The following is a 14,822-nucleotide window of genomic DNA, read 5'->3' on the forward strand; positions in this document are numbered from 1 at the left end:
GGTGGTGATATTTTAGAATCATACATTGACATATAGTATAACAAATATAATTTTTGCATTTTGGTTGATTTGTATCTTTGGTGCTTTGCGATTTTAACTGTTCAATGAAGTATAATAATTATTTATATTTTTGTTATAACAATTATATATGCATGTTTATTTGCTCTATGTTTGTTATTTGAAGATGATCCTTACATTTGGAGATTTCGATATACTTTTGTACTGGTGTTAGACTTGTTGAGAGAGTTTTACACAAGCGTCCAAAGTTATGACCAACTATAAGATTTATTTTTGGATAGTAAAATCCCAAGAGTTTTAGCTTTAGGAGTTTCTTTTGTTTTACATATTAAATTTACTTTTTGTAACTGTGAATATTCTGATTCATTATTTTTGAAAATACAATTGAAAAAATTATTAATTAGTTTTAAAGTAAATTAGTATTTAAGATAATCTTATATAAAAAAACTTTTATATATTCTATATTGGATACAAGTTGTTATTATAATCCACAATTTCGATACTTCTAATGGATGCAGCATTTCAAAATCCTTTCTTAGCAAAATATCCACTACCCATCTGGGTGGAATTATGAGACCCCCTGACTTTGTATTGATTATTTTTTCACCAAAATGAATTTTATGCGCATGATCCTTTAAGTGTGTGAATAAAGAGGATGACCAGTACCCAACTAAGTTTCCAGATCCAATTTCAAGCGACCAATGATCAGTCTTTGGATCCTAAAATAAAAAATCAAAGAAAACTTTCAATGAAACCATTTGTTTCTTGATAAAGTTATTCAAAGATAGACATAATTATTAAAAGAACATGCAAGCTAGGAAAGAAAGGGTTGAAAATAGAAAAATAAATGTACCAAAATTGTTAATGAGATATGCAGAATATTAATATACATTTTGTTAAATAATTATGAAAAATGAATGAATGAAAAATATGAGAGGATACTTAGTTAAAACTCATTATAAAAGTTCCAAACACTCTCTTCTATTAACATTCATATTACTTCAATTAAATTTATATTGGAACATCATAATTTAGCTCAATCCATGTGAATTTTAAATTATCGAAGACGAATTTGGCTTTTATAGAGTGAGACAATCATTCTGAGACAATCTTAGCGACTAAAATAATTAGTGTGTTTGAATTTTTTCAATTTCAAAAACAACTTTAATTTTTTATTAAAATTTTGATCACCAAATTGACTCATCTCAACAATTTTTAAGGTAATATTGATGATTCACACACTATTATTGAAATTAAAAAGTAGTACAAAACAAAAGAAACATGGAGAGATATCTACCAAATGGTCCATAATCTTGTAATTTGAGCAAAATATTACCTTCCAATCAATACATTGTGACTAAAATGATGAATGTGATAGAAATTTTTTCATTTTCAAAAACAAATTTAACTTTTTTTGTATAACTTTAGTAACCAATTTGACATATATCTACAATTTTGACTTTGGTAGCCAAATTTACTTTTTTATTAACTTTGATGGCCAAATCTCACACATTATTATTGAAAAAACAGAAGTACTAAAAAAAAGAGGTACATACCGCAATTAATATCTACCAAATTATCTATAATCTTCTTAGGTCAATTTGATAACTTAGCATAAAATTACCTTCCAGATCAATACAGAAATATCAAATTGGCGTCTAGTATTGTTCCTCTAAGTACAACTTTGTGGTTAGTTTGAACAAAATCTGAACATTTTAAATTGTAGCACTACAATATTTTTATATGAATCAGCGTATAATTTTTCCAAAAAAAATAAAATAAATGAACCTGCAATTATTATTATTTTCATTTCTATACATTTTTCATTAGAGATTAATTTCTATGCACCGATATCACTACTAAAAAAAATAGTTTTTAGCTGCCATATATATAGTTGACGGACGCTACATTTTCTGATTTATAAAATTAAATTGTTTTTTTTTCAGTAAAATTGTTTTGTTTATTTTTCCCAATATTCCACTCCTTTTTTCCCTATCCCTGGCCCCCATTTTCCCTATCTTTATTTTCAGCTCTTTTTTCATTTTTCACAATGTCTTGTCCCATTTGTCCCTTTCTTTACTTTTCACCACCGAACCCTAGAATCAAAGAATCAAAGCAGTTTAATCTACAGTTTTTGGGTTTCATTCTCTTCCATTCTCCTTTCTCACCTGCTCCCCTCGTGTGCGCCTCTCACTCTCTTCGCGACCTCGCATTTTTCACTGTCTTCGCGAACTCGCGTTTCCCTAAAACTTATTAAGCGAAATCGACGGTGCTGTTGATTCCATGGATGTCGTCCGTCAAACACCGTTACATGCTTCTACTCGTTCGATTAAATGCTATACGCCTCGTCGACTTGTTTCTTGGTTGCTGGCGGCAAGTAAAACATAACTTCTAGCTTTATCCATCCATGGTAAAGTTTCATTGGCAACATAACTATGAAAATGTGCATCTGATGAAATTGTTATCTGATTTCCATCTAAGGCTTCTCTAATTCTCTTCTAACTTTTTTCTTACTTCTCTTCCATATTATTATGATTTACCATTTTTGTTGGTTATGGTTACTTGCGCTTGATTTAAGGGATTTTTGCTTCTTTAGCATAACACTTGATAACATGCATCAGTGTTTTTTACCCCTCTTCCTTGTATTTTAGGGTTTCTTACTTCAATATGTAGCATAACAATGAAGCGTTATGGACAGTGAAGTGACATGCTCATAATAGTGTAATACTCATTGTTGTAAACTTTGTAAGTGATATGTAGCAAAATCTTATTACTAGTTTATAATTGAGCCATAGTGGCTTTAGCAGAGGTCTTTGTCAAGTCTATCAACATGAATTTTTGTATTCATTTTGACAGGTATTGTTGTGATCATTTGTTGTGTTTCAGCCACCATATTGTTTGTGATTTCGTCAAATAGCAATTGAAGGGAGATATATCATTGTGTGTTGCAATAATAGTTGATTGCTTTGTGCTGTTTGAAGCTTATTTTAATTGGTTATATACATGGTTCTCTTGCTTGCCTGTGATATCACTACACCCTCTTTTGGATTGAAGTTGAGACATAGATGATAGATGCATATTATGGCAGAGCGCAAGTTTCTGGCGGCGAAGAAATCGGAGCGTGAGAATCTGTTGAAACAATTATTGAATCCTTCTCCTGTTGATAAGGTTGTTGCCGTTGCTCCTGAGGAAGATGCCAACACTCCACTGTTTCCTGTGAGATGTGATGATTTTATCTTTCTTGATGTTATTGTGTTAGAGTTGAACTAACCGGAGTTGTAAGATATCTTTCTTGGATAAGCTTGAGAAATTGAATATTTTTTTTTTCTAACTTGAAAAATCTGATAGCTGATTTTTTATATTCGTTTAGGATGCACTTGAAATAAACTTCTCGTGTCTTCATGGTATGCCGGAACGAAAAATGGGTGCTGTTGTTGGGCAGGATTGTGCTCTTCTTGAAGAAGTTTGTGGATGGATAAATGCAAAAGCTATAGTTCCTGTTTGGGCCAAGATGACTCCCAACATTACTGATATTTCACAGGTTCGCATTAAATCGTGTCCTTTTAGTTTATACTGTGTGTGTTATGTTCTTAAATTATAGTGTTTTAGCATATCTTTAGAAACTGTTGTGTCAAAATCTACCTCAAGTAGATTTGTTTTAGGCCCACATTTTGTGGCACAACATATGACATGGACAATGTGAAATTCAATTGAAGAGTAGTAACATATAGTTTAATCTGTTTGTAAAGGGTCAAGAAAACTAGTAGAGTTGGGTCAAATTTTCATTGATTCTATATCTTGCATATGCATGTGAAATTATAGGCATGGTTAAGTACAGTTTTCATTTGATCTTAGTAGTAATTTCTCTGTTGCATGCTAAATTACTTGCCAGATAATGATATAAATCTTAGTAGTAATTTCTCTGTTGCATTTAAAAGATCATGTCATTTAAAAGATAATGATATAAATCTTAGTAGTAGTTTCTCTGTTGCATCTAAATTACTCTCTCCTTTATAAGATCATGTCATGTAAGTACATAAAAACAACCAATCTTTATGTTTCTATGCATGATATCATATTAATAATTTTATTATTATTATTATTTTGACTTGAATAGGAGAATTAAATAGTTAGAGTAAGTTGGTTGATAGAACATGCTCTGAGTAAGGTTATAACTAAATTAAACAAAAACTTTGCATACAAACTTGCTATTTGGTGACATAAGGGGAAATCAGAGAAATAGTTTTGCAAAATTTAAGAGTTGCATATAACTAAAATACAAGAAAATAGGAGAAAAAAAAGGTCCAGCAATTTACTAGACAAGAAGCAGGACCAAAAAAAAAAAAAAAAGAAAATCATGGTTGTTGTTAATGAAATCAGACCATGACTAATTGCCTTCTAGCTTCAATTCTTAGATCTTCCTTCATTTTTCTGATGAAATTTTCTAATTTTTTGTTCATCATCATTACTACTTATTAATCTTTCAACCATTTTGGGAAAGTTTGAATAATTGAAATTGAGAACTTGAAGTGGCCTTATTTATGTCTTTCTATAGTTTTATCTCTAACTGCAATTTTAAATTTAATTGATAATGGATTTTTTGAAATATCGTTTTCTAATTGAAGAAATTGCTTTTGATGTAGCATATTGCATTGTGGAGCAGATGAACAAAATAGTGCTGAAACTGAAGCTTGCGTGTGTCGTTTGAATATAAGACGCGAGACTAAAGTTGGAAAAAAAATGTGATTTCTCCTTAGATTTATGTTTAAAACACTATTTTATTCATCTTGTTTGTTGTCGATTTTTGGTGTTTAAAATTTGCAGCCAGTTTAAGGTTCATAAGTTGTTTAGGAAAGTTGCATTTGGTGCTTAAATATTATTGATATCAGTGCTTAAATAAGCTGTTTAGGAGAATGTGCTTAAATATTAGTGCTTAAATGTGATTTCATAAGCTGTTTAGGAAAGTTGCATTTGGTGCTTAAATATTAGTGCTTAAAATCTCACATTTGGTAGTCTTTGCTTTATATTAATGATTAATTGCATGCTTGGAAGAACATTTTGATAATTAACACATTCGATTGTTTTAGTTTAAGAGTTGAGACTATTTATGTATTTCATTAAATTTTTATTAATTGCATGCCGAATTGTGTTTGATTTGAGTTGTTGTACCTTTGTTCTATTATAGTATTGTGACTATTTTTTAAAGTAGCCAATTATTTCAATGACTTGCTGCAAAGTGTCTATGTAGTAGTTTTTAAGTTGCCAATGCCATGATATAAATTGGAACTTTTGATATAAATTGGAACTTTTGTTCTGATTGTTACTAAATAGAAAGTAATGAATTATACTAGAAATAATCGAGCAATTTGTAAAAAAAATATTATTTCAAAACAACTGAAATTCTCAAAAATTTAGGTGATACTCTATTTGGTTTAATTTCAAACCAAAATACTTTTTATATGTTGCTTATAATTAAGATTGGAGGGAATATTAATTATATTTTTCCAATTATTCTCTCTAATTAGTACTGCATGCAGTAATCTCAAGTCAATATTTTCTTCTTTACTTTATGGTAATTATAAGTATATCAACAGGATAAGGGTGATAAGTAAAAGTATTATTTTTCTCAATGTGTTTGAAATAATCAACTATGTTGATTATGGTGGGACGGAGGGGTACTACATCCACTTCCGTTCCTTTGCGTTGACCTCGATCTTTGTTTCCTTTTATCATTTTATTTCCTCTACTCAGTGTATTAGTTCAAAGGCTGCCTATTTGTTATGATTTCTGCACATTCAATCATAACATTAGTGGCTTAAACTTTTCTTACAAAATATATTTTATTATCATCAAAACAAGATAAGGAATTTTTATTCAAATCCCTTCGGTTCTAACAAAAGTCAATGTTCTCATGAGAGTTGATCCGTTGTCGCATATAGGTCAAATACAATTGATAAAATGTAAATAGAAGTAATAACTTGAATCGTTTTGCAAGGACTTCTAATATAATAATAATAACTGAATTGAAAGTTGAAATTAAAAAGAGGTTTTTTAGATTTTTTTGATTTAACAGATTAGCAAAATGATTAATCCACTTATTCGAGTTTCAGACCTATTATAGATTCTATCAATGAGTTTAATTTCTAATTCGTGATTCTATTCTTATTTGACTATAGAATTGATCAAACAAACGTAATTAATCTTATGTGAATTTGGTTTATTTGATTGGATTAAGCATTACAATTATCAAAATATTACAATTAACGATAAAACTAGCAAAATTATAATTGAATTTAATTAGAAATCGGAACCAAATTCTGTCTAATAAATTTAATTGATCCTATTGAAATTCAATTTAACCCATCAAAATATCAATATAATTAAATAAACAAGGATATAATCATGAATCGAAATTGACAGTGTAACTTGAATCTCAAGGTGTTGATAAAACTCTGAACTCGTGATTAATCTTATAAAATTAGCTTTCCATGAAATTAAAATAAAAACTGTTTATTTCTTGTAGCAATCTGAATCATAATATTTCGTCTATAGAAAAGAAATAAAACTGTCAATATATACTACTCGATATTGAGATTTAGAGATTAAAAACAAGTGACCCGCTAATTAAAATAATTACAAAAGTCTAAATTAGGAAATCTGCAATTAAGGCTCAGTAAAGTTCATCATTATGCTTTGATTCCAACACAAAAGTTGTAGCTCTGATTTTTAGCTTTCCAACGCCTGCTCGTATGCACCAATCAAATATCTAGAGCTCAAGTTATAGCCTACAGAGAGAGCAAGAGTCAAAATGTAAATAAATAAAATTAAAATGCAAATAATAAAATTATAATTGAATTTAGACCAAAAGTTTAGAAACAAGTTAAAAATATTATTCTAAGCTATAAAGAGCTTTTAAATACCAAACTAACAAGTTAGAAACATGTGCCCAAATGCTATGATTAAATTTCCCCATCTGAGCAAAGCAATGCGTGCTATTCCAAATATTCTTATGAATGCAAAGTAGTGAGAGAAAAAAAAATTCTAGCTTAAGGCAATCATGAGTAATTTTTTTTATCACAATCAAGGCAAACAAGAAGACAAGTTAACTAAAGAATGCATCATAAGTGATAAAGTCCTCACATGATATAAAATTCTCTCAAAGTGTTTACACTCAAAGTGTTTGGGCTACTGTTTACACTCAAAGCACATCATGAAAACTAGCACTACCATAGGCTTGACAAGCCTCTATAATCTATATTTGAAACACATGCACATAACTATCAAAATGTCTTTATTCAGGTTGTAACATGACCAAGGTAAGTGTGGGATTATCCTAAGGAGACTAGGGCTGAAAATCAAAGAGGATAATTGAGTAATGATTAAGAGAGAAAAACAACATTAAGAAGTAACTCAACAAAACATAATTGACTTTTATTTTCACACTCTCTTTGCTCACAACACAACTATTTTTCCTCATTTTTTTTCATAACCCTCAAATTTAAACAAACAAGTTGAGCACCCCTACACTTATTTAACGAAAGACTCTTTTATCCCCCGAGATTGGGTCATTGTTTTTCACTTTAGGGTAGACTTATTTGGCTAGTAGCTCAATCAAGAAACAAATGCCTAGATCATTTTCATATATGCATGCGAACAAGAGTCAAGTCAAGTTCTGATGTAACTAGCAATCATGAGTGTGATAACACACAAGAAAAATAAGATGAAAAAATATATTCCATTCATAATAAGGCTAAAAAATCTCACAAAGGTTAATGACCTATCACAAATGATACACAGTTTAGCATTTTAATCCAATTTATTTTATCAAGAATGCAAAGATACTAACCAATTATGCTAGTCCAAACAAACTCTCAACATTTACAACTACAAAATCTGATGAAAAAGCATGCAATGCAATGTTCATTTTTATTTAATTTTATTTATTTATATTTATTGTTTATTATTTTTATTTTTTATTTTTTTTGAAATATAACAAATAAAATCCTAAATAATACCCCACACTTAAATTACACATTGTCCTCAATAAAAGTAATAAGTATAAAATAAGAGTAAGGAAATGGAGCTCCTTGTTCAAACTTCAGTGTAGGTGGACTTTTCCAAGGAGAGTTCTTCTATGGTAGCATCTTCAAGCACATAGCTCTCATGGAATAGCTTGAGGCGTTTTCCATTTACTTTGAACATTTTCTCGGTGTTTTCACTTTTTATTTCCACTACACCATGAGGAAACATGTTAGTAACAACAAAATGGCCAATCCACTTCGATCGAAGTTTCCCAACCATAATTTTCATACGGGAGTTGAACAATAAAACTTTTTGGCCAATGGAAAATTCCTTTCTAGAAATCATTTTATCATGAAAGTACTTAGTTTTCTCCTTATAGATCTGAGAGTTCTCATAAGCTTCAAGTCTAAGCTCTTCAAGTTGTTGCAATTGAAGCTTTCTCTCCAAACCTGCTTTCTCCATCTCAAGGTTACAACTCTTGACCGCCCAATAAGCACAGTGCTCTATTTCCACTGGGAGGTGGCAAGCCTTACCGAACACAAGTCGATAAGGGGACATCCCTATTGGTGTTTTGTAGGTTGTTCTATGAGCCCAAAGAGCTTCTTTAAGCCGGTGGCTCCAGTCTTTCCTATTTGGCTGCACCATCTTTTCTAAGATCTGTTTGATTTCCTTGTTTGAGATTTCAGCTTGCCCATTAGTCTAGGGATGATAAGGTGTAGAAAATATGTGTAGAACCCCATACTTCCGAAGCAAAGCGTCCATGGTGCGGTTGCAAAAATGAGTGCCTTGTTCACTTATGATGGCTCGAGGTATTCCAAACTTGCAAAAAATATTTGATTTGATAAAACCTGCAACACCTTTAGAATCATTAGTCCTAGTGGGTATTGCTTCCACCCACTTCAAAATATAATCAACATCTAGTAAAATATAGACAAAACTAAAAGATACAAGAAAATGACCCATAAAGTCAATGCCCCACACATCAAATACTTCACAGAAAAGCATAGGTTGTTGAGGCATCTCACTCCTACGAGTGATTGTTGTTCCTGCTATTTAGCACTGTTCACAAGTTTGTATGTCTCAAAAGCATCTTTAAACAAAGTGGACCAAAAGAAACCCGAGTCTAAGACTTTTCTTGTTGTCTGTTGAGGACCAAAATGTCCTCCAGTTTGAGAGGCATGACAAAAATGAAGAATGGATTGAGCCTCATGGTGGGGAACACATCACCTAATCACCTGGTCACTACAGAATTTCCATAGATATGGATCATCCCACACATAGTATTTGGCATCACTTTTAAGTTTGTGTATTTGTGTTCTGGATGTATCTGTAGGAAAGACTCCAACAACTAGATAATTAACTAAATACCTCCACAAGCATCTGTTAATTTTCCTTTGAGGACTACAACAAGCAAGTGTTTGTCTGCCTTTGATAAGAATGAAAAATGTCTGATCATCTAACTCTGAGTTATTATGTATCCTATGGAGAAAGTCAACACTCTAAAGAAGTCAATTGTTCTAATGATAATCAATGATCTGATAAAGTCATTGCTCCAAGAAGACAAAGCTCTACACATCCTCTACTAATCACCCTGAATATGTTATGTTTGATGATGGTCTATGAAACATGCTTTGATTATGTATCATATTCCTATTGTTTCCTCTTCTTAACACATCATCTACTACTTCTCCTTTCATGCCAATATACACATATTCATTGATACAAATTTGCTTCAAATATGTTGAAAGATTTGCTACGAATTTGCAAAGAGTTGCTATAGAAACTTCATGAAATACATGATGATTTTGTACAATCGGGTCAATGGCAAGAAACCATATAAAGATCTATCTAATGGTGTGTTGTATCCTTGAAGAAGACATGAAACCACATGATACAACAACTATTGCAATACAACCACTCTATATAATTATTTTATTCCAACTGCTGAAAGTATGGGATTATTTGTAAACATTCTCTTAAGAAGAGTTATTCAAAAAACCTAAAGGTATCCCTTTGTAACCTAGCCTAGTAGTGACTGTTTTCCTTGACGAATTGACGATATTGAGTTGGAAATTGACAAAACACTTATTGAGATTTGTAACTTGACCGTACTAAGCTAGAGATGAGAAGATTGAACACAAGTCATTGTGACTAGGAACGTGTTCAAGTTTAAGTTCAAATTTCAGTGGTGATTTAGTTTATTAACTTCTTCAAGTGGAAGGGCGACTGGAAGTAGCTACCGCGTTGGTGGTGAAACAGTATAAATCGTTGTGTCTTTACATTATTTTCTACTTAATTGTTATGAACTCTTTGCTATAGTTTAGCCACGCAGAAAAGTTTTAAAACAGAAAACACTTAGGCATTTCTTGTGTTTCTCGTCCTTAAATACCTCTGGCCTTGGGTTTGATCATTCCTATTATGTTAAAAATGAAGACTTTGATCACCTGGAAGCTAATACTATGGTGTTCATGGAACAAACAACTAAGAATCAGGAGAACATTCAAACTACCTTAAGTTTAATCTTAGTTAGTCTGACCAACCAAAAGCTTTAGTTGTGTGTAATCTGATAGACAACAACATGCAGCTGATCAGTCTTCCTCCTAGAAAGCTAGTGATCATTTGTGTAACACCCCAAATTTTATAATAAACTATTTTATTAATTAAATAGGAATTTAGATAATTAATTTGGTGTTAAAATTATTTTATAATATATGTTGATTTGTTTTATGATTAATTTTCCTTATAGGCATGATTTCTATGATGTGCTAGTTTTATAAATATTAGATTACATGAGCGATATAAATAATAAATATTATATTTTACTCTTTGATCTATTTTTTTTTAAAAAATAATAGTAATTTAGTGTAATATATAGTTTAAAGAAAAAGATTTTATGCGATTTTACATGTATATATGTGTACCCAATTAATGTAATATTTTGTGTGCGTTTCACTGATATTAAGTATGCATGTAGTTATATTTCAATTATTTATAACTACTTTCTATTTTTAGTTTTTTTTTTTTTATAAATAATATCTTGAGATAGAATTGATATTGTGTTTGATTTCTTTTATATTTATATACTTTTTTATGACATTGTGATTTTATATATATTTATTATGATTTAGTAATTAATATAAAGTGTTGGTGTAATATTTATTTATTTTATAATTTTGACTATTTTCTAATATGATGGTATTATTATAATGTGAGTATTTTGAGAAATAAGTATAATTGTAGATATTATTTTGAATGTGAGAGTTTTAATTATTAGTAATATGTTTTTTTTATATTGACTATTTTAATTACTCTAATTTAGCATATATTAATTATGAAATATTAGTAATGTTTTGAAAATTTAATGATATTTGGAAGAGTATTAAAAAAATGAGATTAAGTAATAATTAATTTTATTTTAGAAAAATAAAAATAATAACAGTAAAACATATATTAAATAAGGGACAAATGGGCTTGACCCATTTATGTTAACCCTAATTATGTTAATAAAATAAAAATAAGAAAAGTAAGAAAGGAGCTGCAGCAACTGTAAAACCAAAGAGAAACACAACAACAACCTATAGTTTGACACCGACGATCGATAATTGTTCATGAAAAGTTTCTCCGTTCTCGTCCTAATTTCACTATGTCATTTTATTCATTTAGGTAGTCAAATAAACATATTTCCTCAGATTTTTAACCATCCAAATTCTCTCTAAAATCCCCGACTTCTTCGCTTGTTAAATTACTTAGTTTGAATCGTTCTTCTTCACCGTAAGTCCGATTTGAGTGAAACCAACGCCAAAACGATCGGGTGAAAAATGGCTATTTTATCCACTAATTTGTTTTCTGATTTATGGTAAGTTTCCTTGACCGAATTTCGAATTTAGTTTTTAAAGGATGTTCTCATAATTTATTTTTAACGTTTACCCATAAACTGTCGAGTTAGATCGATTGAAAGACAAAGAGTCAATGAACAAAGGCTGTTTGCTCGTGGAATCGTAGTCGTGTGTGAAAGCGTCAAAATAAGGTAAGGGGTGAGAGGATGTTTGAATTCATGAGTATAATATATTGTCAGATGAAAGGGGAAACCATAGGCCAATTTGTGTTTGAGATGAAGGTCTTAATGGAGTACCACAGGCCAACGAGGGGAAAAAATAAATATTGAGAATTTGTGAAGTGGATATTATTTTGTCATCATATAGGTAGGGCATGACAAGCCTAGTGATTTCGGGGAAGTACAACTGAATGAGCCTGATCGTGGCGGTCTGCTGTCGAGCCTTAAGACAAGATTGTTAGACATTGGAGGTATTCGGGTGGGGAATTCCTAGGTGACTTGGAGGTCGCACTCCAAATGTCGGGAGCTACCACACAACACACATTTACCTCGACTGTCGCGTATATGTGTCTCGGGTTGAGTTGAGGGGATCTATGAGGACAGGACCAATTTGAATTGTCCGTCCACCGGGGTGGTGGAATAGTATCAAGCCTCCTAACCAAACTACAAGAAAAACCCTAATTTGTGGCCAAATTTATAAATATTTTGTGGCCGAAAAAAACCCTCACAAATTAGTGACCGAAAAAGCCTTCACAAATACAAAAATTGAAATTGGTCTTTTATTTGTGGCTGAAAAAGCCCTCACAAATTATTAAAAATTTAGGTGGAATTTGTGGCTACCTAAGCCCTCACAAAATCACAACGTTGTGATTTTGTGAGGGCTTAAGCAGCCACAAAATCCACTTAAATTTTTAAGATTTTTGTGAGGGTTTTTTCAGCCACAAAATCTAAAATTTGTGAGGGTCAAATCCGCCACAAAAGCCTAAAGGGACATGTCCATTTGTGGCTGCATAGGCCGCCACAAACGCTTGAGACCGTTACCTTTTGTGGCTGCAAAGGCCGCCACAAAGGAATAAAGTGCAATGTGTTTTTCTGGCTGCCCAGGTCGCCACAAATATTTATATCTGTTACATTTTGTGGCGGCATAGGCCGCCACAAACGCCCAAAGAACCGTTGCCAGTTGTGGCCGTCCAGGCCGCCACAAATCCATGCATTTTTCACCGTTTTGGCCGCCACAAATGACACATAGCCGTTGCTTATTGTGGCTGCTTTGGCCGCCACAACGGATCAACTCGATCCTATATATATTACTCCACTCCTCTTATCATTTTTCACTTCTAACTTCTCTCTAAACCCTCCTTCTAACTATTCTCTCCACCTTCTCTCTACAAAAAATATTCATCCAAGCTTCATTCAATTTTGGTAAATTAATATTATATTATATATGTAGTTTTTTTATTTTTATTTTTATTTTTTGATTTGATTTATGTAATTAATATTATTGAATTTTTATCTTGACAGTGGTTGTTAATTACTTCGAAGAGTTGTAAGCTCCGTACGTGAAAACTTCAAGTCAGACGCTACCCGACATCAAGTTAGTATTTTATATATTTTAAATTTAGATTAGTAAATATATATGTTATATTATAACTATATTTATATTATATTTAGAATATAGATTAGTAATATATATATATATATATATATATACACACATATATATATGGATATAGACTGTAGTTGGATGTACGATAGGAATTTTCCTGGAAGAAAGGGTCTTAAACAACGTTTTGCTAACAAGGTTGAAGACTTTCTGAATTTTGCGAGAGTGCAACAAATTGTCCAAGATGAAGGGGGAATGAGATGTCCATGTTGTTTATGTCGATGTAGACGGTTTAAAAGTGAAGATGAAATAAGAGTGCATTTGTATGCAGATGGATTTATGCCTAACTACTGGATTTGGACTAATCATGGAGAAGAGTCTCCAGCGGCGCCTAATACTAGTACATCTATGGAGAATTATAACACAGGTCCTTCAAGTAGTACTACCATGTTAGGTATAGATTATTATAACTATCAACACTTTGAGGCGATGAATGATATGATCTCGGATGCTGTTGGGGTTAATTTGTCATTCAATGAAGATCAATATGACGATACTGATGGACTTCCCAATGAAGAAGCTCAGAGATTTTATGGTCTTTTGAAAGAGACAAATAAACCGTTGTTTGAAGGATCTCCAAACTCAAAGTTATCTATGTGTATTAGACTATTAGGTCTAAAGTCTCAATTTCATGTTCCTGATTTAGCTTTGGATTTAATGACTAAAATGATGCTAGACGCAACACCTGTTAGAGATGGTTTGCCGCAAAGTTATTACGATGTGAAACGGTTAGTGTTAAAGTTAGGATTAGGTGTCAAGAGGATTGATTGTTGTGTTAAAGGTTGCATGCTGTATTATGACAATGAATTTGGTATGAATGATGCTAACTTAGTTGAATGCAAGTTTTGTCAACAACCAAAGTATCACCAAAGGAATAACTCTAGGGTAAGTAGGGGAAAATAAATTCCAAGGAAAGCAATGTTTTACCTACCTATTGTATCAAGATTGCAGACATTGTTTGCATCAATACAAACTGCAGGAAAGATGACGTGGCATTATGAGAATAGAAGAAATTCAGGCGAGTTGCGACATTCGTCTTATGGTCAGGCATTGAAACACTTTGATCAAATGCATCCTGATTTTGTGTCAGATCCACACAATGTAAGTCTTGGATTATCCTCAGATGGATTTACGCCTTACATACAAGCATCGTCTACTCCTTATTCTTGTTGGCCGGTTATTGTTACTCCTTACAATCTTCCCCCTGATATGTGTATGTCTAAACCTTATATGTTCTTAGCTGCTATGATACCAGGTCCTTCTAATCCTACAACTGATATTGAT

General features: G+C 31.7%; 1 protein-coding gene across 9 annotated transcripts; it reads left to right on the forward strand.

Annotated features, from left to right (window-relative positions):
* Positions 1-2,042: 2,042 nt before the first annotated feature.
* On the forward strand, positions 2,043-5,172 carry LOC101506679 (dihydropyrimidine dehydrogenase (NADP(+)), chloroplastic-like). 9 transcript variants are annotated; one of them, XR_003473993.2, is made up of 5 exons: positions 2,043-2,428; positions 2,670-2,763; positions 2,875-3,296; positions 3,389-3,559; positions 4,662-5,172. XR_003473993.2 is itself a non-coding variant. In XM_004509590.4 (5 exons), exons 3-5 carry the CDS (start codon positions 3,091-3,093, stop codon positions 4,683-4,685), a joined length of 339 nt encoding a protein of 112 aa, XP_004509647.1. In that variant the 5' UTR covers positions 2,045-2,428; positions 2,670-2,763; positions 2,875-3,090; the 3' UTR covers positions 4,686-5,172. The 9 variants fall into 9 exon arrangements, 7 of the variants coding, with proteins under 7 accessions (XP_004509647.1, XP_004509648.1, XP_004509644.1 ...); XM_004509590.4 differs by having other exon boundaries at positions 2,045-2,428; positions 2,875-3,234; XM_004509591.4 differs by having other exon boundaries at positions 2,045-2,428; positions 2,905-3,234.
* Positions 5,173-14,822: the final 9,650 nt, after the last annotated feature.

Source organism: Cicer arietinum, chromosome 7 (assembly GCF_000331145.2).
Source record: "Cicer arietinum cultivar CDC Frontier isolate Library 1 chromosome 7, Cicar.CDCFrontier_v2.0, whole genome shotgun sequence".
Lineage (NCBI taxonomy): Eukaryota > Viridiplantae > Streptophyta > Magnoliopsida > Fabales > Fabaceae > Cicer > Cicer arietinum.